The sequence below is a fragment of the Trachurus japonicus genome, chromosome 12 (assembly GCF_045865225.1).
Source record: "Trachurus japonicus isolate A0001 chromosome 12, Traja_1.0".
NCBI lineage: Eukaryota > Metazoa > Chordata > Actinopteri > Carangiformes > Carangidae > Trachurus > Trachurus japonicus.
In genome coordinates, this window is record NC_140918.1 from 7,743,050 (window position 1) to 7,767,626 (window position 24,577).

Here is a 24,577-nt window from a genome sequence, read left to right on the forward strand (position 1 = left end):
AGCTAGAAAAAAGCCACTATAGGAAGGTAAATTAATAATTAGCATTTAAAAACGAATGCATTTTGACAGACACAGTTCAGACAGAGACTTATGTTGCACAAATTCCTCTCCTCAAAAAGCTCCTTCTGAGGAAACAACTCATTTGAACACACCAAGTTCAACTTCCTTCTCACTTTCTTTCTGTCTTTCTTTCTTTCACTTTTTTCTGGCTGCCGTCCATCTTGCCGTCCGGTCGTGTCTCACAGCAGCACCGAAGATGTTTATATTCACTCTTCTTTTTTATTAGCTTCTCTACAGAGCATGATTATGTAATATAATGGATGAGCTCTGTGAATACATACAGTATATTTAAAACATCCATTCAACATGAAATGTGAGCATGTACTGTATATACATGTACTGTACTGTATGTGCTGCCTCTGTATAAATAGAGTGGAGCTGAGTGTTTAGACAGATACACGCTGCACCGTCCTGCTAATGGCCGCCTGTTTTTCAGCCTCAGCTCACACAGTCACAGGATGGATTGTGGGTAATATGTGCGATAATAACGCTCCTGGACATATAATGTGTGAAGTATGTTTCAGGCAAACAACGCACCACACTGTTCAAACATGTCAGGATCACAAGATCTTGATGCTTTGCTTGATGATCTGGTTTGAGCTTGAAGCAAAACGATCAATTCCCTCCCAAAACGAATCGGCAACTCCATAAAAGTCAGAGTTCCTATAATTGGCACCGTGACATTGATTTCAGGAGGAAACATTTTTAAAAATAAGCCTCCCTTCCATTTATTTGTGCTGCGTCTGTGTCACTGTTGCTCACCGAGAGGTCACGACCCCCCCCGGTTGTCCCCTGTCTCTGTCTTTAATAGCAGCAGGGAAGGTGGGGGGATCATGAATCATCCCGAGGAGAAACAGGGGGTATTTCCTTCCAGCAAACGCTCGGAGCCATTTATATATCTTTGTATTCTCAGGGAGGGCCTCTTCCTCACATCTCTGGGCATTGTTATGTGGTGTGAGCGTCATGCAAGGTCATTATTCTCTAAGGATACAACAGGCTGGTGGTGTGATGTCCTTATCTTGTGTGTTTAGCACATTTTCTTTCTTCTTACTGTAATTCCCATTGTGATCGGTTCTGAGTATTGTTGTGGAAGACGCCGTTTGGTTACTGAGACACAGTCATGCAATCGCAGTGTGTTGTCATTCCTGGGTGTGGAAACTGTACAAGTTCTGGCCTGAGAAACAGATCCATAAACTATTTTCTTTTTTCTTTTTCTTTTTTTTTTCGCTAAGCAATGAGTGAGAACATAATTTTGGGAGGACGACCTGGGAATCCCCCGTCCTAGATAATCTGTGGAGTTGAGTGCTGCCTTCAGGGTTGCCTGAGGTTTTTTACATTTTCATCTTTATTTCTCATCACTCTAACATCATGTTCCTGTCATTCTGATACAGTAAATCTCTCCTAGATTTAACTTTAAGTCTGTGTTAAATCTAAGTTTCCCATTGACATCATACTGTAGTATTTATGGATTGTATAGCTGTATGATACACTGCCCGTCCCCAAAAAAAGTCTCACACTCTAATATTTCGTTGGACTGCCTGTAGCTTTGATTACGGTACACATTTGCTGTGGCATCATTTCGACAAACTTCTGCAGTGTCACAACATTTATTTCCCTCCAGAGTTGCATTAATTTTTCAAAGATTCTCATTGCTGTTAAGGTCTTGACTCTGTGGTCACATTGGACCACATTTCCCACTATCCTTCCAGTTTTTTTAAAATGCGTCGGACAGTTCTTAACCCAATTTTAGTAGTTTCAGCAATCTCATTGGATGTTTTATTTGCTTGATGCATGCCAGTAATTTGACCATTCTGAGACAGATTAACATCTTGTCCACGACCACAGGATGTGTCTTCTGACATGGTTGTTAAAACAATGAGACTGCATCAGTTAGGATTAGATAAGTTTTTGTCAGCTGAAACATAATCATCCATGCAGTAATTATCCAATGGGAGGCTCTTACCTATTAGCTAAGTTAAATCCAAGTGGTGACTTTTGACGGGCAGTGTATATGTAGAAGAAAGATTGCATCTTAAACTGCAATGGTAACCCACTAAACTGATCAAACAGTCTAATTTAAAACAGTTTTCAAGCAGAAATAAAGATTTGTTAATGTTTCTACTAGCTCTTAAATGTTTTAAATATCTTAAAAAGGCTGGTTATACAAAATAAGACATTTGATAACATCAGCAGGAATCGTTTTTGATCACATCCTCCATCAATAAATGGATTAAATAACTGAAAATGATGATGATTTGCATCCCCTAACTTCAGTCGTGTGCAGGAAAGCGTTATCGTTCATAAGCGTTCATTATTGTAACTACACTGTGTGTGCACTACAGGCGTAGTAATTAAGTGCATCATTTACCACATTAACAGCTGGTTTCTCCCTCTCCCTCCCTCTCCAGCTGTTTTTTTAGTATTATTGAAAACACCTCGTAGCTCACTCTCATATTCTTGCCTTCACTCCTCTTTAGCTGTGCTAAAGCTCAGTGGTGGGTGTGGTTTGGCGTGAGCTGTGTACAAATCTCCACCAGCAGATAAAGATCCTACAAATGGAAATATGAACTTTTTTTTTTATTCCTTCGTATGAAAGAAAGAAAGAAGAAACTCTTTATAAAATCCCAGAATTCTCACTAGAAACTGAATAATGCAGACAACCCAAGGCTGCGTCCTCAGGTGGAACAGTATTATCAGTTCATTCCTCCAGTATGTCTTTGTTTCTTTCTCTTTCTCTCCATGGTTGTCTGCATTATTTAATATCTAACTTGTAGGATGGATCTTGTTGGTTTTTTTTTTTTTACTTTACATCTCACAGCAGAGCACCTGTGGGGCTCAGCTGTACGCATGCACCAACTACAGAAGTATAAAAACCTTATAAATGTATTTTTCTTTTTTTAATGTCTTCCTGTAGCTGGACCACCTCCTCTACCCTCCCTCCACGTGCCTCAGGAAGTCCAGTAACCCAGACCTGACTCTTGGATTAAGTCCTGCTCTCAAATTTAAACGACACCTCAGCGACGATGGAAAATACGTACGAAGGAGGAGCCTGGGTGGAGGTCTCACAGGTAATACATTTATTTATGTCCTTATACCATTGTGCGTGTGTGTGGGCTGGTTTATATTCTAACTGCAACTGCCACACCAGCACAGTTGCATGTCAATCTACAGCTGGATTCTTCAGGATCCATGTTTATTTTAATTTCCATCTGCAGCAGCTGTAAATCAGACAGATTCTCCAAACATGATCGGGTGTATAAATATAAAAGCAACTTCATTGAATATGATCTCACTTGGCCGCAGCTCAGATGCTTTTAGTGACTGTCATACTTAATAAGATATATGTGAAATTTGATTCATATGTTTTACTCCACCACCGGCTGGTAAAGGTTAAATACCTTAAATGCTTTCTATTTACAGTAAGAGCTCCTGATTTATCTTTACTGTTCCAAGCCAAACATTAACAATATCAACCAACCAACCAAACATACAGGGCCCTCATTAACAAACTAAATTGCCCCCTGCCCCTCCCCTCTCCTGAAACTCACTCACCTTCATACGCTGTTTCCTGCAGCTTTAAGATTTATTCATCGTGATAGACGACTCCAGGAGAAGAAAAACGACTCATGTTAATCATTTATCACATTAACACCCAGAAACAAATGACCACCTGTCACTTAGAAGATACATAGATGCTGCTGCCTAATGGGGAATTAATGGGTCAAGAGTAATTCCATTGAAATAAATAAAACTTGGACACAATCAGGGGTGGACACAGATTTGTTGTTGGGTTTTGTTTTTTTTGTGCCACCTTCTCAATGCAGATTTGGCTGAGTGGAATTTAAATTGCGGAGCTCAAAGCAGAAAACTGTGTTTTTCCAGAAACGGCCTCGGTCACTCAGGATAATCAGGATAATCCACAGACCGCGCTGTGAACACAGTTAAGTGTTTTGTTACCGTAGTGGCAATGTTGTATGTATCGTCCCTGCAAAATAAACATTAAAATAAATAAATAAAAAGAGAGAAGGAGTCTTGTCAAGGACATGCAAGTAAAAAAAAAACTTGTAATAGTGATAAACTCTGGTCATCTGTCACTGAAATGTGTCCCGGAGAAAAGGATTGCTCAAGAAATTCAACAATGACAGTGTCACACAATTCAAGAAGTGCATGAGAGATAAAGGGATTACATCATTAACCGCAGCATCAATGTGTCGTATCGGGGACTTTTTTTTTTTCCCACAGTCGCTACAGATTAAAAACAAGAAAATAAAAACACATTTTCTCCATCACCATCATCTCATCGTGATGGGATATGACAGGAACGTGCAACTTCCTGCCAGAGTTGGATCAGTTTTGGTGATTTCATTATGAGACCTTTGTCATCCTGTTTTGTCAGTGCTTCTCTCTCTCTGTGTGTGTGTTTTCAGTGCACAGGAGGAGGTGTGCACATACTTGTGTGCACCAGTGAGGATTTAACAACAAGTCAGAAATGTGATCATAGTTGTGTGGTGTTGTTTGCTTTTGGTGTGTCTGGGCGAACCAGAGCTTCAGAGTCCAGAGGAAGCAGGTCTTAATAATTACATGGTTTGGATCGCTGCATGTTTAACCACTTGCAGGCTTAAACATGGACTCGAAGCTTTTCTCTATGGAGGAATAAATAAGATGAAAGACTGTTGTATCCTCCCATAAAGACACAAATTGTGTTGCAGTGATGGGGAATGTGTAAACTGTCCTGTGTGTGAGGACTTTAGATTTACAGTATAGTGAAAAGGTCAGGCAGCAAATCCTGCAGCCTGGAGTTGGAGAATACAAAACCTACCTTCATATTTACAGTAACAGTGAGGGACTGTGATGACTCAAGGGCTTAACAAAAAAACTGTGCAAACAATTTACAACCAGTTTGCAGTAATACTGTATGTAACAGCTCTGAGTTTCAGTCTGCCTCTGGATAGAGAAATGGGAATCTACTTTCTCACATGAGTGTGGATACATTCCTGCCTCTGGACAGTTACACATAGACAGCTCTTGTGTTATGACTGCAGCCTTGTTTGCCTCCATTCACAAAACTTGACGAGCCACAGGCTGGTGTAGTGTAGTTTACCATGTGATGTCTATACAGAGGACTTTCACCTCACCAATTAAAGCCATGACCTTTTCACGGCCGATTGAAGGTTGTGTTTTCATTGTGCGCGGCTTTGAATGAAAACTTTGCCCTTTTACTTCTCGGTCTGCATGGGGGAAAAAAAGCTAGGCAAATAAATATGAACCTGACACAACTCCATTGTCTTGATTGTATTGTGAAAGAGAGATGAGTGTGATCTGTCTTGAGTTTCTAAACGGAGAAAGGATCGGATTGGATATTTGCTGTTACACAACAGCAAGTTTGTTCTTGATCAAACTCAAATATTTAAAACAACAGAACAGTCAGATGAATATCTCTTTCGGTTGAAGCACGCCTTGAGCTGCAGGCTTTACAAATGTTGTTTTTAGGACATCAAGTGCCTTTACTTTGACTTTGTGGTGTCTGAGAGCCCACATCATGTGTTATTAGACCGGAGCTTCTTTCAGCCTGTAATAAATTTAACACAATAGAGCTTGTCTTTTTAATCCCCCTCAGGAATCAAGTGTTTTTCTCTCTTTGACGTAACAATCATGTTGCAAAAATTAGTCTTAATGTCCTAAAATTTGAAGTTTTTCATCTTTTGATGAACATATAGGTGATCCTGTCTGAGATGCACTGATGTATGGCACTGTGTTTTTAATATTCCTCTATAATTCACATCATCGTTCAGAAATGTTCCTGACAAAGGGAAATCTGTGGTCAGGAACAGACTTGTCTGACCTCATAAATACCTGAATGTTTAAAAAAAACCAAAACAACCTTCACTCCTCGCCCCACCTCTCCTGATACCCTACTTTCTGAAAGTGTTGACTAGTGTCTGATGAGAGATTTCCTCTATGCCGGGATGTGATGGGCTCTAGTGAGGAAAACATTTGCCGGTTAAGGAAGGAAGAAGCTGAGTTTTCCCTCCTCATCCTGTTTGGTCTCCGTTCAATTCTCTTGGTTTTAACTGCAGAGATCACAGAGGAGCTGTAGCACAGAATATATGTTTTTTATCGGCTTTCTGTGTGTATGTTACTGTAGGTCTATGAGGGATATATTTTGTCTGCAAGCCACGGTGCAAAAGAAAAAGTGAAAGCATGTTTTCTTACATTTTTCACAACATTTTAAGTTTGTTTCTTCAGCTTTACCTTTTAAATGAAGTGAGAAAATCAAAGTGCTGCCATGTGGTGCGAGCACCTGTCTTCTACCTTCAAGGCATGAAACCAGTTAATAGCAGCACAACAAAGAAGCAGCAAGGTTTTATTTCTCTGGCTATCATCTGACAGCAGTAAAGGCAGCCATGATCTCCACTGCTGGGGATTTCCTCTCCCAGGTAAGTGTGAAGTCGGCTGCAGATTGACTTTCACATGGGAGGGAGATAAACAGAGAGCGGCCAGTCGGCCTGGATGTCAGGAGGAGGAGGAGACGTTCAGAGGATTAAAAACAACGTGCTGTGTTTTTGAAAAATGTTCCACAGCAACATGAAGTGTACATGTTTGGTAGTAAATTGTTATTGCAGCTACATTAGAACAAAAAACAGAAAATATCTCCAGCGCGCTGAATTGTGTTTAGACGAAGAATTTTAACATGTTTTGAAAACACAAAACCTTCAAGGACTTCCACTGCTGCAGCTTGAAAGCGTTGTATTTACTTTCAGGGAGCCTTTCATGCCTTTATTTGAGAGTCGACAGTAGGAAGATGACAGGAAATGAGAGGGGAGACGGAGACGGAGAGAGACAGACAGAGAGAGAGTGAGAGAGATGGGGAAGGAAATACAAGAAAGGTCACCTGCTGGACTCAAACCAGAGGGCGGGGCCGGTCATGATAGACGCCACAGGCCACCAGGTCACTCCTGAACTGTGTCTGTGCATTTTTAACAATACACTGCATGCACAAAACAACATGCCCAAGGCTCCAACAACTGGAGAAACAGTTTTACAGCTTCATATCAACGACTTATTATTGATTTAAAACTGTAAATCAGATGTTCAAAGTGCAACAGAGGTCACACTGCTCTTCTTTGAGCCTTGTCGCCACCATGTATTTTACATTATTCACTGTTTCAGATTCTTATAGACCTGTATGAATTCAGATTCAGCTCCTAGCAGGGCAGTACATTTCTGAACCTGCCCTCTTTTTTTTTCCAGATAATAAAAGTTCAGCACATCTAATGAGAGCAGACAGCAGCTTCAGGCCAATCCTAACCTGACAGAATATTCACTCACACACTGTACCGTACTCTGTGTGTGTGTTGAGCTGCAGCCTGTTGCTTGCTTCCTCGACTCTGCCGAGGCTGTTAATCCTCCTCTCTGCCTCCTGGGAGTGTTTACTTAAACAGGAAATGGAAATATACACATGTGGATCAAAGATGACAGCACTTGTGTGAATTATTTTGTCTCAGTTCAAGGAACGCCAGCGGGACAATCTTCGCCATCGCGTCTAATGCAGACGGCGAGGCTGTTTATGCTCCTGTGCTTTTAATCTTTGTCGTGCCTTGTTAGTGAACTGTGAGCTCAGGATAAAAAAAAAAAGGTGGATGAAGGATGGGAGCAGCAGGGTGCAGTGTAGTGTAGTGTAGTGTAGTGTAGTGTAGTGCCATCTAGCTGTCAGCACAGGGAGCTCAGGCTGCAAATGACTGCATTAAATATTCATGTTCAAACCTGTTGGTGCATCTATGAACTCACCTTGATGAGACTTTGAGGTGCGTTGTTGTTGGTGCTGTGGTGGTGGTTATGTAACGCTGAGGTCGTCGGTGAGCTCTTAATGGGCTTTCCCCACCCCTGGCCTAATTTAACCCTTTGACGTCCGGCCTCGTTGTGCAGGGGTCAGGGGTGGGGGGGCTTCATCGTCACATTACAGTGCTAACAAGAGCCGACAGCTGGGGTAATCTTACGTTACCGGTGCGTCATACGACCCTGTACTGTCTCCTCTGGTTGTGGAGTGTGGTGCTACAGTACTTTGTTTACCGAGACTTATTGTATAGTTTTTTGAATTTACAGTAAAATAAAGAGACCTGTTGATGAATGAATTTGAGGCATTTTGAGATGATTTATGGAAGAGGAAAGAAGAAAAACGGTTCAATTTCAGTAAAATAACCGAAGTTTAGATGAGAAACTTTAAAATATGATAAAATAAGATCTGTTATGAGATTAACATGTGTTTTTATTTATGTAAACACAAAGAAGGAACTACAGCTGTTGCATAAATGTAGTTTAAGTAAAAGTTTAAATGGATAGTTCAACATTTTGGCAAATTGACCCATTGCCATAATCTCTATAGTTTTAGGAGTTGATTTGTTACCTTTAATTGTCGGTGCAAGCTATTTTTAGAACGGCGGAGCAGAGCCGCGAGCTGCTCAGAGCTACGCTACGGAGGGTAATGGGATTTTTTGGTTTCCCTCATCAAACTCATCAAGTACACAATCCAACAACTCCACAATGCTCTCGTGGACAAGTTGTGACCTGCACATTCACCACGCTATAAGATGTCGAACTATCCCTTTAAGTATAGTTACTTTCTATGTGCTTTGGTTTATGTCTTTTCTTTAACCCACTTCATCCTGTCGTTGCTCCTTTGCAGGAAAGTACCTCCTGCTGCCCTCCAACCCCCAGCCGACACCGACAGCGTGGCAGCCGTCATCGGAGATCTCTAACCTGGTTCGAATGTGTTCCCTCAATCTGGGGAAGTCGGACCCCTCCCTCACCTCCAGCCTGGTGAGTGGTGTAGCCTACTTCCTGTTCAGTGTCCTCCTGATCCGAGCGTGAGCGCACTCAATCCCACTCACTACCTGAGCTCTGTGTGACCTTCACTGACCTGGTTATGTTGGGTAACATCATTTTAAAACATAATTTGCATAAACCACAATATCTGAATATCCAGTGAACACACACTCTGTTCAGTATTTAACATTAGATTCTGCTGGAAACAGATGACATGGTGTTTAGAGAAAGATTAAAAAACTGAAACTGAAAGGATGTTTGATTTACATGAGCTGTGTGAACATCAGTTCTGTATTTTGTGTGAGAGAAAAATGCTGTGATGTGGAAGCATAATTTAGCATTACATTACACACACTGTTGGTTGGCAAACCCAATCTGTTGTTTTATTATACAGTATGTATAATAATGTTTGGTGTGTATATTCATTTTTAGTACTTAGAGTTAGTTAGTTTATTCACTTGATCATAATTTAAACATGATAAATGTTTTAAATACTATTTTTATTACAAATTTAATCAACTGATACAAACTTTATTCTACATACAAAGCAAGACACTCTGCAGCTGCAGGAATAAGATTAAACTCTGGTCAACTTCTGGTCAAATGAATGGCCTGTGTGCTTTGTTTAATGGCTCTTATTCGTCAGAGCTTCAGATTTATGAGGAGGCTTTGCTGCACTGTGCACTTTATAAATATATTTATATCCATTAATGCGAATTATGACAAGTCACACAACATCAGCGTTCACATTTGTCAAGGATAATTACCTACGTGCATTAAGAAGAAGGAATCCAAAAGATTGTTGCATTAACTGTTCAATCACAGGAATGGATGCATCTGCAGATTAAGTTCTTATCAGTCCTAAAGGGGGAAATAAAGGGTTTGTACCTGGTGAAGTCATGAGGACGGATGACCTTCAGCTGTACCCTGCTCTTTGAGATGACACTGATAGATGCTCCGTGGTGATCGTGTTGTCTGAGGAGTGAGATCAGATCAGCAGCAGAGGCTTTAATCCAATGCTGTAAACCTATGACTCATCCCCAGTGTGTGTGTGTGTGTGCTATAGGTTATCGGTTAGACAAAAGGTTAATGTAATAAAATGCGTGTGAATCTTTTTGTTTGTGTGTGTGTGAGAGTGTAAGTGTGTGAGTATATTTTGGTTAACTGACACCGACACCATTAGTGGTCTGGAGTGAGGTGGGTTGACCCAGAAAAAGTCGCTGTAACCGGAACCCGACGAGGTCAAACTGTGTCTCGGATGACATCATGGCTGCCTTGTTTACACTCATAACAAACTGCAGCTACAGTACTACAGTACCTGAGTTTTACATGGAAATACAAAATATATAACAACTTGAGTAATAACTGGAGGCATTTCAGGTGATTTCCTTGTTGAATCTAATCACTGGTTTTTAGTGGGAAAGAAATAGTCTCGTTCCCTACACTGGGGGGCACTAGTGCATCTTCAGTATAAGGAACTTAAATACATGAGTCCTTGTGTTTTTGGAAGAGCCACAAATTAATCCCTTTGCTTATTGTGCCCTGCGGAGCAAACCAATACATGATTTCCTGCAAAATAATTGTCCTCCAGTGAATAAATCGTCCAATCGATGTGTGCAATGCCTCAATTTTGAGTTTTACAACTTAATGAACTGGATGAATTTCCAACGTCTTCACCAGAATTTTACATTCATGTTTCACTGATACCTGTGAATGTTGCTTTCACCTTCCAGCAGCAGCAGCAGCAGCATCACTCAGTGTTGTGTTGGTCTGTATTGGACAACAAGGACACAGTTAGAGCTCGAGTGTCTTTGCTGCAGGACACTTGAGTAGGAGGGATAAAGCGTCTGGAGCCGCATGCATTTTCCCTACACCTTACAAGGCATGAATAAACTCAGATATAGAAAACTTTATTCTGTCTTATCTGGAGGGATTTGCATGTGTAATCAGGGGTTATTTGATATAAAAAGCACCTGTGGCACTGAAAGTCCAGATCCAGTCCATAGTTAATGGAGGAGACTCTGCACTCAGCCCCTCAGGTGAGGCTGTAAGGTCGCAGGGATCCTGCAGCCTAACAGCTTTTTTTTAATTTTATTTTTTTATCAGACCACAGATACATGGTGGAAATTGAACCTTTTTACTAAGCAGATCATTGGGTTCAGTGCAGGAGCCCCGTCCACCTCCACCTCCTCCAGACTCCATGAGTTTTCATGCACAAAGAGAAAAACGAAGGCTGATATTTTGACTGAACTGGTTGGTTAATGGGGCCATGCACGTCCTTAGGAGATTGCACATGTTGTTTCAGCTCTGATAAATTACTAAATTATCTGAATGCAGTCCAACAATATTATTTAAGTACACTGGAGATTCATTTTTTTAATATATATTAATGATTAATGAGCCAATTTAATCCTGAAAATGGATCAGGTTCACATCAGATACCTGATCTGATATAGAAACCATCTCCGTCTTATTCTTCTTGCCACTGTTTGCATCCTCCTGAGATCTCAGTGGTTCGTGCCATGATGGAAATGAGATGCTGTTGTTTGAAACTGCTGCTCAGAAATCTTAACGGTATCTTTTTTTGGAGTTGGCCACGCTGTCACCTCAGGGGTTCATCTGCAGCCATTGTGTGGCCCTGCCTTCAGAACGGAGATGAGAAAAGATGGAGAATTGGTTGCTTTGACCTTGGGAGAGAAAGCCAAAGAGACAAACACTTCTGCCTCTAGCCACTGAAAATTGGTGTTTGTCTTTGTTTTGGTAATTGTTTGTGTGTACCCGTTATATTCTGTACTATTGAATAGGATTCCAGTATAATCTTCAATCAGCGCGTTTTAAAAATAACACAGACGACCCACGTCAGGAGCGTTTTAGTCATTGGCAGTGATGGTTTTCATTACTGCAAAGCACAACAGTCCGTGGCCTTAGTGGCGTTAAATGAATGAAGTGTTGCTGTATCTGCTGCACTGAACTTGAGAGGTTGTTGTCGATTCAAACCACAGTCACATCAGTGCAGATGTATCCATGTCTGAAAAGATTTAATGGGCTGTTCGATTTGGATCTTTCAATTTGAAACGGGCAATTTTGGAAAGTAATGACGCAAACAATTGTGGTGGGTTTTGGGTTTGGCAGTATTATTTTTTTTACTCGAAACTCCAGGATGTGACTCTACAGTGTTGCACATGCAGCTTCCAGGAAAATGTGGAGATTAATCTTTTGAGATTGTGTTGTTCATTATATAATGGAGTGAAATTCATTGCTTCATTGCTTCACGGTTTCTAAAGGAGCCAAAGGACTCGTGTAGGTGAAATCTCTGTGGGTGAAGAAAGGTGCAGTTTTTTCTAAGATGCTGGCTGCACACAGTCACGTATTCTGTGTTTAAAAACCTGAGCTGTGAGACAGGAGCCGCATTTCGCATTTGCTTCCTGAGGTGACCTCGGTGATTTTGTCACGACTCTTTTTAATCCACTGATGTGATAGACATTTTTCGAAAGATGCTGTAGAGACACAAAAAAACTGACTTTTTACTTACTCAATGTGAAGTTTGAGCACTTACAAGGTTAAAATAAAGCTCAAGTTTACGTCTTTTAATAATTTATTTCTCATTTATTTATTAAATGATCTAATTTATAAAAATTTTGTTGTGAAAATTGTCCATCAGAGATTCCCAGAGCCTGAGATGATTCTCCTTCAGCGTGACGGTTTTGTCTATTTGACCGGTCGTCAAATATTCAGTGAAAAGAAAAACAAAACCCGGCGGGATTTAATTTGGTTAATCAATAAATAAAATTAATTTTTGCTGCTCTAATTCAGCGTGGACTCCTGTGTCACCCTGAAATCTTGAATGAGGTGCAAACGTGCACATTCAGATTAATCCACATTAGATTCGACATCTCTGTAAATTGAAAAAATACACAATGGGAATGTGACTTTATTGTTAATTATCCACACTTTCCCCGCAGGTCACGGACCCCCCTCTGTTTCTATAAGCTAAGCTTTGCCCCCCAACCCCTCCCCTCCCTTCTTTGCCTCACAGGACTCCCTGTTATTGCTTTCTGCCTCCTTCATGCTCTCCCATCATGCCCCCTGGGTGTGCATGGCTCTTTGACTACAGCGTGGCACATCTCTCTTGACTGTGATGCTCTTTGGCAGAAAATCAATACTTCACTTCTGGTGTGATATGGAGATAAGACTGTCATAATCCTGATGTTGTGCCTTTGTGGACTCTCATTCTCCCTCATAATTGAAGTCAGCGATGTCCTTTACTGATACGCTTGTTGTTGCCGTCGTTGTTGGTGCAAAGGAAGGCGCTGCAGTTTCTGTGAGGTACAGTGGTGTCGGGTCATAAAAACCATAAAGCTTCAGACAGATACTCTAGTTGTTTTTTTTTTGCAGTCCACAATGAACAAGATGTGTTTTTATATATATATATATATATATATATATATTATGAAACTAATGGAAAAATGCAGTTATCCAGCTGAGTATTGCTACCTGTCCAACACAGGAGGAGGAAAAATAAGTTACCACCTGCACCTTATTGATCCACAGGCGTCTGTCTTTGTTCTGTGGTCGCTGCATGATAACACAACGATATGAGCTCCAGTGTGTTGTGTAAAGTAATGTGACCCATCATTTGACAACATGTTATTGTTTTGTGTGTGTATGTGTGCAGTATATATTGTACTATATATATATTTCAATTGCCTTATCAGGACGTCTTTGCAGTGTAGAAAGGAGACATTCATCTTAGCTGCCTTCTACAGAATGAGTGTATGTATTGCTGTTATTGCAGACGTATTAAACAGAAAAAAAAAGCACAAGTCTAAAAACTAAGAGAAAGAAAATATTCAAGAGAATCGGAGCACCAAATAAATGTATAAGTTATCAGTGAACAGTCTCCCTGCAGGGAGTTCTAGTATAATAGTGTATTTCAGCAACACTGAGGAATAATATTAAACTATCTCGCTGCATAAAAAATATTCAGCGTCGTTCTGCAGACTGGCTTTGGAAACCCCCTAAATTAGAAACCGTGCGTTGCGTTACTGTAAACATCAGCGTACTGCGATGTAAATGAAACTGTCACTGTTGATAAAGTAACTGCGTCTGAGACGTCGGACCTGTCATCTGCTCTGTTTGAGGCACAATCTTCTCCGTGACACTTGCGACGCACAATCTTAACTTTGTGGGGGTTTTTTAAACTGAAGAAAAATGAAACAAGCGCTCGCTGCATGTGCCTTTTTTTTTTTCTTCCCAAGTGGACTGGAGCAGACATAATTCTCATCTTGTGAATGCATACATTTACATGGTTTTTCCAATATATGTTTAAGATGAGGTGGAATTGAAAGTGATGCATTGCAGCCATTGGTTCCTCTCGGTTTCTATCTTTTGCGCTTGTTGTCAAGGTTAAAGACTGGCCTCCTCTGTTGGGGCGGTTGGCTCCACAGGCTTTTATCGTGGCTGGATATTCTTCCTCCTTTTGGCTTTGGACAGATGGAGCCTTTGCACTGCTTTGTATGGAGGAGGGAATCGACTCCTTCCTCTCCCTCACCAGCCTCTTCACAGGGCCGTGTCCCTCCTCTGCCTGCCTTACATCTGCAGGTCGCCTCTTTGTCTGATAAGCTCGGGCAGAGCAGAGGCTGTGGGTCACTCAATCAGCACTCGCTGCATGCTTTCAGAGCACGCCGCTCCCTTTTTTCTCCAGAGGCACAGGAAGCAACCTAAGCTGCCCACCTGCCATGAGGAAATGAGTCACAGACAACCCCTGGTCTTTTCCCAGAGGCGATTCTCTGGCCCTGCTCCAAGGCCACTGGCACAAACTGTCTGCCTTCATGGCCGCCCTGAACCCCACCTCAAAGCGCCAGCTTCACTTTGTGGCAGCTTTTCTCTAAACACTGTCCACTTTTTATTTTATTTCTTTTGCTCTATTTTGATTTATTTATTTATTTGCAGTCTCCGAGTATAAATCGTACATTGAGAAAGTTTTCAGACCACTTCGATGTTTTTCACTTTTTAATGTTGCAGCCTTTTGGGTTCAAATTAAAATTTAAAGCTTGTAGCTGCAGGTTCCTCTTCATAACCTCCGAGAATGTTTCCACACGTTGACTGGAGACCACCTGTTGATTGGACGCACACATGTCTGTGGAAGGTCCCACCGCTGACTGACAATATAGGTGATGATGCCTGCAGAGCACAGAAACAGGATTGTGTTGAGACTCCAAAGAGCACAGTGGCTTCTGTGATTGTTAAATGAAGAAGTCTTGGAACAACCAGGCTTCTTCCCAGAATCCATCCTGTGTGGAGTTGAGACCTTAGAGACTCATGTGTGTTGTTTTTCCAACTCGCATCCAATCAGCTGTGGACTCCAGTCTACATGAAGAAATGGCTTAGCTCCAAATTTAAGAAGAATGAAAGAAACCTGTCTGAACACTCATTACTCAAAGTGATATTTCAGTTAATGTTTTTCTGTTTTAATACATTTCTAAAACTCTGGTTTCATTTCACTCTGGGATTTAGACTGATGAGGGGGAAACAAGAATTTAAACCATTTTAGCAAAAGGCTTCGACATAATAAAAATGAATAAATTGAATGCCCTCTAAGTTTTTGTTAAAATGTCATACAGTATCTGTCTCTTGGTTTAGAAAATGCTGTAAAATAGTGAAAATAGTCCATCGCAATTTTCAGATACCAAATAATGTGATTTTTTTTTTTAATAATCGCTTGTTGCAGTACAAGGGCGCATTGACTGTAATGTAGTGCTTGTTACAGACATTAGGCGGTAGAGGAAGAGGAGACTTCCACTGTTGAATAAATGACCCCCCCCCCCCTCTGTGGACTGCAGCTCCTCATCTTCTCATCTTCATTATTAATCCAACGTGGACTTTTCTTAATTGTTCCTTTTTAAGCGGCTCCACAGACGGAGCATTGACTCGAGACTAGTCAGATGAGCGTAGCAAGGTTTCTCTAATTCCCTCAGGTAATCTGGAGGGCATTGTTCAAGATGAAAAAGTTGACTACTGTAATCCCCGTCCTCCGAGGTTTTAAGAGGTTTATTAAAAAAAAAAAAACACACACAACCAAACCAACCAGCCTGATTACATGTGCACAGACCTGGGCTTTCTACTCGCTACTCTCAGCTTTCTTATCAGCACCGCAGCACAAATGAGTGTTGCCCCATGCAGCACTCATCATCAGCCTCCTGATGTACAGGCTTCTTCAGACTGGATGTTGATGGGGGGGAAGTTGATAGTAGTGGGGTCCACCTGTCTGATGAGCCCGCTGTGCAGCTTTTGTGGTCATGGGTCGCTGTCATCCCGGGCCGTCCTCCTCCTCCTCCTCCTCCTCTTCCTCCTCCACCTCCTCCTCCAAGAGAGAAATCATTTGAGCTTGGCTGGAGATGAGGAGAAAAGGAGGAAAAAAGGGGGGCCCACTTAATATTCACAGAGCAGTACCACAGTGAATGGAAATGAGTGAGAGAGGGTCAAAAAAAAAAGAGAAGCGAGAAGCAAGAGAGAAGGGGGCGCGAAGAAAAACAGACTGAAACTGAATGCAAAACTGAAGGATGTAGCGTTGCTCTGGCAGCACGGCAGAGGAAGCACTTTATTCTCCCAAATGCTGCTATTTTTCAGGAGAGAGTGTGGACATTGGTTTAAGAGCGTGTGAAGATCCGTGGTCACTGTGTGTGTGTGTGTGTGTGTGTGTGTGTGTGTGTGTGTGTGTGGAGCAGAGGCAGCGCATGAAATTGTTGGAAATTGTCGTTATATAGGATATTCAGTTGTATACAGTAGTTGTACACATAACAGCAGCGTTCATGTCTTTTTTTCTTTCTTTTTTTGTACAAATTGGTGTGCAACAGTTTGTGTGACATTCTCACAGCAGGTTTGAGAGGTTGTGAGTCATTTTTATTTTATTTTATTTTATTTTTGACTTGAGCCTGTCTGTCGTTTTCCTCCCTCCTCCTCCTCCTCCTCCTGTGTGAGCTGTATCGTCTCAGCCGTCGTCTCTCTGTCACCTGCCTAACCTTCAGGTGCGTTTCCCCCTCTCTCTTTCTCTCTCCTTCTCTTTTTTTTGATATATTATTTTTGCAGCCTCCATGTGACTCACAGGCTGCATTAAGAGCAGGAGATGTGTTCGCTGCCTGCTGCAGACAGGATGCCACGTTCATTGTTGGGGTTGAAGCTGAACAATGCTGGGAAGGATATCCTCTCATTTTCATGGTCACCTAGGGGTGCATGCCCAAAAAGCGTGGCTGCACAGAGAAACGAGTCTTGGGGGGGCTCCCACTTGTGTCCCTGGTACCTCCCCACCACACTGCCACACCGCCACACACACTCCCCCCCCTTTCTCCACCCGTTGCTATGCTAAATTAGACCTGCCTATCCTCTCCCTCTCTCTCTCTGTCTCTCTTTCTCGCTCCATCTCTCCTTCACTCCTGAAGTTACAGAGGAGAGGAACAAGAGGAGGCGTCAGCTGACTGCCCCCCTCCAATCAGATAAGTTCTGATGGAAGTGTTTAGCAGCTGCTAAGATCAGATTTAGCCTGAGGGAGGGAGGGAGAGAGAGAGAGGGATAGGGAGAGGGAGGGAGAGGGAGAGAGGGAGGGAGAGAGCGAGCAGGAGGCTGGAGCGAGGCAGTGCAGCATGGCTCTGTACCGGTAGGGAGGCAATGATAAGTCGGGGCTCTGTACCATGGACGAGTCCAGCATTCTGAGGAGACGAGGGCTACAGGTAGGCAAAGCAAATGAGCGCCGCCGAGCTGCGACTGCGACGGGCTGATACTTTGTACTCTGCATGTGCAGCTGCTGCTCCTGCATCGGCTGCTCCGTTCACTGTCAGGACTTTGAGACCTTTTTGTGTTAACACTTGGCAGAACAGAGTGAATTACATCTTGGTTCTGCTGCTGCTGCTGCTGCTGCTGCTGCTGCTGCTGCTGCCAATGTGTCCTGCTTAAGAGAGAGAGAGAGAGGATCTGTTTGTTGGGGAGTTTTTCAGTAATAGGTGCAGCAAACGGGATGATCAGGATATTGATGTTGAGTAGTTGACTGAAATCAAGCTGCAAATGATGCACTTTGTTTTCCTTCCCTATAAAATGACAGTGACGGCTGTGGATCTGCGTCTGAACGGTGTTTTTTACTTTTTAAACAGCCTCTTAAAAATCATCTGTCACGTTTGCCTCGTGTTAGAGCAGCAGCCAGCAGGGGGAATGAGAGCGGTGTGTATGCACGGAGCATGGATTGATTATCCTATGCTGTGTGAAGGGCTTTCTTGAGCTTTATTGACTTTTTATGATAATTGGGGGGGGGGGCGAGGGATGGGGGGGGGGGGCACTTTGAGGCTTTTTTTTTTTTTAGCCGTTCACTCAGAGACCTTGATTGAAGTGTGAGCTCAGTTCAGGAGAGATGATGTAGTCGCTCAGATCCGAGTCCTGCCAGTCATCACTCTGACATAACATGAGATTTTAAATGAAAGTGTGAAGAGGAGGGACTGGGTGTTCTTAAATATGAAACTGTACGACGACAATCCGAGACCCTTCAGTCGTCAATCATCTCCTCCAGCCGAGCTGCATACTGTAGGTGTCACAGCCAGGTGTAAATTAGTTTTGATTTATTAGTTGTGCTTTCTGTCGTCTCGCCCACTCATAGAGCGATTGATGAAGACGCCTCTTTTTAAAATCCAGCTCCAAACTAACGGCACGTGTTTCCTTTTTAATCACAAAACTCCCTGTGATCCATTTAATTAGGCTGCACTATGGCTGATGAATTAGACCAATACAAACCGCTTTTTATGATCAGTCGTCATCAGTCATTTTCACAATAAACAAAGGTAAAGTGTTTGCTTGTTTGAGAACTCATGTTTTCCTCTGTAAAAGCTGCAAACATTTTGACTTTCATGTTCACAAATTTGGTGTCAATGTGTTCCTCTGTGATTAGGAATCTCTGTGAGAATTAGACTGCAAGAAATGCTGACGTTTTAATTTATTTATGCTCTTTGAGGGTTTTTGAAGGTCTTAATGGGTTTCTCAGGAGAAACCAATAATGTTTTTTTTGGTAATTCCAATTATCAAAAGCTTCCCGACAGTAATTTTGTGCACAGTTGCCCCTAATCTCCCTGTTCCCTTTTGTTGGACACCACCACCACCACCACCACAACCACCACCACCTCCTCCTCCATTGCACTATTTCCCCTCCTCGTCACAAGAGTTTCTTTATGTTCCCCCCTTCAACACGCAGCAAAAACCAAACACAACGGTCGCTCACTCGCTGAATGACTGACTGACTCACTGACTGACTGTCTGTGGTGGTTATGGGTAGCAGCGGACCGTGTACTGTAGCAGCTCCAACTTTCACATTCAAAAGGGAAACACGGAAGTTAGTTTGTCAGGCAAATGAATGCGGCTGGTTTCAGCTCCACAGTTTCCCATTCATTTCCCAGGCCAGGAAGGGATGACATCATTCCAGTCCAGACCTTGTTTATGTGAGTGAGTGCACGGCAGTAAGAGCCGGACTATTTACAGTACAGAGTATGTCACCACTTTTGGCCTTGATTCGTCTCTGGAGCTTTGCCGCCTCCCCCTTTTTTTTGTAAAAGTTTGGGCGAAATTAGCTGTTTTAGATCTGAAATTAATCAAATAGATTTCTTTTCTTTCTTTCTCTCAAATTCATATTTCAAAACCTCACTCTTAATTCATTCAGGTAATTGTTTGACACTTCAGGAAATCTGTTTATTCACTTTCTTGCCAAAAATGGATACGAGAATATCAATAACACTCGGGTCTGTTTGATAAATATGAAACTACAGCCAGCCGCTGATTAGCTTAGCTTAGCATAAAGAGTAGAAAAACAGTCTGTGCAGATACCAAAATCAAACCAAAAGCTCATTAATCAACATATCACAATCTGCACAAACCACCAAAGTTATGTTTTTATTATAGGGATTGTTATGAGCTGGGCTGTGTCTCGAACAATAGCAGCGCTTCTGGTGTTTATGCTAAGCTAATCAGCTGGTTTAATGGACAGAAACAGCGGTTTTATCATGTTGTAGTGAATAAGCAGATTTACTCAAAATGTCAAACTTTTCCTTCAACGCCACATCACAGCATCTTCAAATATTCATCCTCAAGGCTTTTTCTGCATTATAGATTAAAGTTGATTTTAAAAAAATAAAAAAATTAACTGAACTTATTTCCATAAATATCCAAAAGATGCAGAAAAATAAAATAAAAATAAGATCCTGAGGAATCAGTAGAGAAAGCTTCAGTGTGCATGCTGATGCCTAATGAATGTGACGGGGGTGCAGGGTTTATTTTTAGACTTTCCGAAAACAACCGCGGACTTCACTAACGGTACGCAGGAGAATTATTGTTTCCCAGTACCATTAATGAGTTCTCTTAATAAATTACCCAGCCTGAGTGTGTGTGTGTGTGTGTTCTTCAGTTCATCTGGGTTCAGTGTGAAAGTCTGTCGGTGTCAGAATGAGTGCGATACGGTGAAGTTCTACGTTTTATATGTGATGCTCCTGTCGTGTTAATGAACACTGACTCTCAAGTGTCTGCTCTGCTCTCATCTTCATCTACTTTTATTTTTCGATGAGGTAAATAGAAGGAGAGGAGCACTGACATGGAGATGTGTGATTGCTTTCTCTATGAAAACTCATTAACTTAAATCTTACAAGAGAGTGCTTCAACTGTTTTACATTTGAAGGATCTCAGGAGACTTGTGTGTGTGTGTGTGTGTGTGTGTGTGTGACACTCTGTGGTTGTGCCGACCTTCGTCTCACACGCCTGCTGTTATAGTTTAAATCTAGTAGAAATGGTGTCGGTGCACGATGGCGCCTGAGATGATGCTGCCACATCTGAAGGTCTTTGACTTTCATGTGTGAGAAGCAGCTCTTGTTTCTCCTCCTCAGGTCTGTCGAGCTGCTGTCTCCTGTCTCTCTCTCTCTCTCTCTCTCTCTCTCTCTCTCTCTCTCTCTCCTGGCCGTTTTCTCTCACTATGAAAAAAAAAATAGTTAGGATTTCTATAGATTTTTTTAATGACGCCCTGTGAAACACGTGTCGTTCATCTTAATTAGGAGCAACCTGTCAGGAGCTGTAACACGGCATCGCATTGTGAGCTTTTACTGTACTTCTGACATCCGTCTAACGCTCCCTCATAATAAAAAAGGTACACACAAGTGCAGCCGGTGACATTGTGTGTCTCCAAAGAGCCGTTTGTGTGAAGTGGTGTGAGGCAGCTGGTGAGATAGAGCCTGTCTGCCTGACACAACATGATGGTGTAGCAGCAGAAAAGGCCATCCACCTCCACCTCCACCTCCACATTATTTTAGCTCAGAGTCAGCCTTAAATCCTGCTCATATTAACATAAGTGTGTTTAAACACTGATAATCCCTCACCATTCAGGAATGTATAAATGCCAAATGGACTGCAATTATTATACAGAGCTTTAATGCACTTTACACTTCAGGTCGCACTCAATTGTTCTATATGTACTCACACTCAGATTCGCGCTGGCACACTGTGGTGATGGAGGTTGCATCAATGAGCGATTAGCGAACAAACCCACGCAGTTTTCCACAGTGGAAACGCTTATTAAACTGAAGCACTCAAAGAAAAGCTCCCATTCAGGAGGGACAAGTGAATAAGACAACCTTGCTTCAGTTGGAAAAGGGGTAAGCAGCAGCAGCCTCTCTGCTGAAGTGTCCTTGTGCAATATGGTGGAGTTTCTATCGGCTTACAGCGGCTCTTCAACTGAGCTGTGAAAAGGGGTCAAAGAAAATAATGTAAAGTTCTCCTTGAAGAAGTAAAATCACTAAAGAAAATGTTGATCGAGACTGGAAAGAGGAGAAATGAAAGCCACCAAACACACTGATGAATAACAGAAACATAACATTTATTACTTTATTAGTTTGAACCTCCTTGAAAGATAAAACACATTTGCAAGAAATCCATCCATTTGTATATTTAAAGTTATTTAAATGAACATGTTTCATATTTAACTGCAGAAATTTTACACCGACAAATAAAATGTGACAAACACAAAATGTGTTGGTAATGGTGTGTAGCAGAAGTGATTGTGTGTGTGCAATAGCAGCCTCTGGTGTGGATCCACGGAGCTGCCTCTTCAAGCAAATGAATCTTTTTATTAACCATTAATTCATCCATATATGAGCTGCTAAACATACTGGGAGGGGTGAGACTATTCATATTTGGCTGTTTATGAGGGAAACTTTTTGCACACACACATCTGCTCCTAAGGAGAAGTTTAATGCTGTTACTATCCTGAGCATGTTAAATGTTAACTTTAATTTGCTATATCGCAACTCATTAAAGAAGAAACGCTGTAATTCACCAAGGAGAAAGATCCTCTCTGGTAAACAACAGCAAACTAATGAGTTTACACCCATGAAAGGTCATTTTTCACATTTCTGTCAAAACAGTTTTCTTATGGAATAAATTTAAGGATTTTAAAGTTTAGTTTTTAACATTGTACAACAAGAGCTCCTTTATATACAGGACTTTTACATCTGACTGGTTCAAACTGGGCCGACACACTCATGTCGCCTCCTGCGTGTCATCTCCAGCAGTTCAACGCGCCTCTTGTCTGAGTTTCTGCTCGTTGCCTCTTTGTCATTTGCATTTGCTCCCGTTGAACATCAACAGAAACCAGTCAACATTAAACAGTGACATCAGCTACATGCAAATGTCAGCTCCTAACGTGCTGTAACATCAACAGTGTCACATTTCAAGCGTTTTGACAAACGGCAGCTCATTAACAGCCAGTATAATCAAACAACGTGCAAGTGCAGAGACACATTAACCAAACAAACAGATGTTTAATTTGAACTCTTATGGAAATAATGTCAGTTTAGCTGCAGCTGATTCAGCGTAACCCGCTGCAGGTGATCAGAGCCGCTCCATCCATCAGTGTTGGTTTAAAATGAGAAACTTTTGCTTCCATGCTGCTGCAGCTCAGTGTTTATGAGATGGTGCTGTGGCCACATCTGTAGTTCGGTTAGCAGTGATCTCTAAGTCCCCGGAGACTGTCCTCAATGCAGCCAGATCAATAACTGTGCATACTTTTTGAAAGCCTATCAGGAAAATCGCTGTCTTAAAAAAAACCCTGCAGCTTTGGACGGGACATGTACTGTAGTTTGACCTCGACCTGTGTCTAATCCAGACCAGACCAGACCAGCTTCCACCTGCCCAGACCACATGAACAGACATGAAACACCTTTTCCAAAACTTCTGATGAGCTGAGACTGGCGTACAGTGGAATTTACTTTTTGGCTGTAAGGTTGAATCATTACGGCCTTGAAAGGAGCTCCTCGTTAAAAAAAAAAGAAAGAAAAAAAAAGCGGGATCATCAAATTACAGAGTCATTACGCTCTGTGCCAGTCTTGAAATGAATCGTCTCCCTCGTACAACATTGGACGAGGCAGCGGCTTAAACATTTGTGACACCAAACATCCCGCTATACGAGCTGAGCGAAATGTGAGGATGCCAACAGATTTAATCAGCGAAGCTTTCTAACAGCGTCTGTGTTGGATCTTTTCCCCCCTGCTGGTTGCAAAAAAAAAATAAAAAAATCAATATTGTTCAGATCGAGCCGGGCATAATGGTGGAAAATATTACTTTAGACAGTAGGTTTGAGCGCACTGATGTAAATACAAGTGGGCTGCTCTCATGCAGCCCCTCTCTCTGTGTGTGTGAAGCCATCAGAGGTTTGTGGACGGCCGCGCTGCTTTGTTGTTCAAACCTGCAGGTCGATGCACACACACTCCTTAAGACAATCTTCAATCAGTCCCATAACGTATAGTCCGTCCACTGCCCCCCTACGACACATGTGCTGGGAGCAGATAAGTGGTTTTATTGATCAGTTTGACCGTATCCTAATCTCCAGATAAACTTGGTCTCTGACTTTGAAGCTGCATTTAGATTAGAAGAGGAGGAAGATTTAATTTGGAGTAAAAGTCTGTAATTAAGATCTTTTTTGTTGCTCCCATGTTTTTTTGTCTGCAGCCCAACAGACCTCTAGTATAAAAACACCCTCACCTGAGCTCATCTAGTTAATATAAAAAATATGTAAATGCGATTTTATAATGACTGTGAGAGCTATACTGTACTAATAACATTTCTATACTCTATTTGCATTCATAACTGGCCTGGTCCTTGTGTTGTAACAGTCCAGCATGCGGTACTGTAGGTAGGTGATGGCATTGAGCCCAGGGCCTGTTTCACAACAACGGATGATCTTACTGTTTGGCTGAACATATGGCCGTGATAGAGAAATGACACATCGCACAGTCGATATGTTTTAGACTTGGAAGTTGTTCCAGTGTGAAAGCCAATTAATTCTCTCTGCAGCTGCCCTTAATGACTCATGTTTACTGAGTGTTTAAGTTTTCAGAAAGTAAACTGTGATCCTTTTAACAGCTGCTCAGGGAAGTTAAAGTTTCTCCTATGTAACCACAAATGAAGCAAGGACGCAATTGAAAGTTTTATTTAATATACATGTCGTGTACTAAAGACATATTTTTTGCAATAAACTCTCAACCAATTGTAAGTATTGGATAAGTACTGGAAGCTCAACTTTACTGTTTAACAATAAGTAACTTTTATTATTCATAATTATCATTTCATTATTCAAATGGCCTCAGTGCAGCACTGCAGTAAACTTGGAAAATATAAATAAGATTAA

The 24,577-nt window shown here is 41.8% G+C and overlaps 1 protein-coding gene across 10 annotated transcripts in view; it reads left to right on the plus strand.

The window, feature by feature from the left end:
• Window positions 1–24,577, plus strand: part of mast4 (microtubule associated serine/threonine kinase family member 4) — a 91,301-nt gene that overhangs the window by 12,717 nt on the left and 54,007 nt on the right. For 4 of the 10 annotated variants that reach the window (XM_085792897.1, XM_085792899.1, XM_085792900.1 and 1 more), the window contains exons 2-3: window positions 2,975–3,128; window positions 8,744–8,884. In XM_085792897.1, the coding sequence (XP_085649023.1) occupies window positions 2,975–3,128; window positions 8,744–8,884 (295 nt within the window). Of the gene's footprint in view, window positions 1–2,974; window positions 3,129–8,743; window positions 8,885–17,467; window positions 17,610–24,577 lie in introns of those variants that run through there. The other 6 variants (XM_085792898.1, XM_085792903.1, XM_085792901.1 and 3 more) reach the window with 2 other exon arrangements.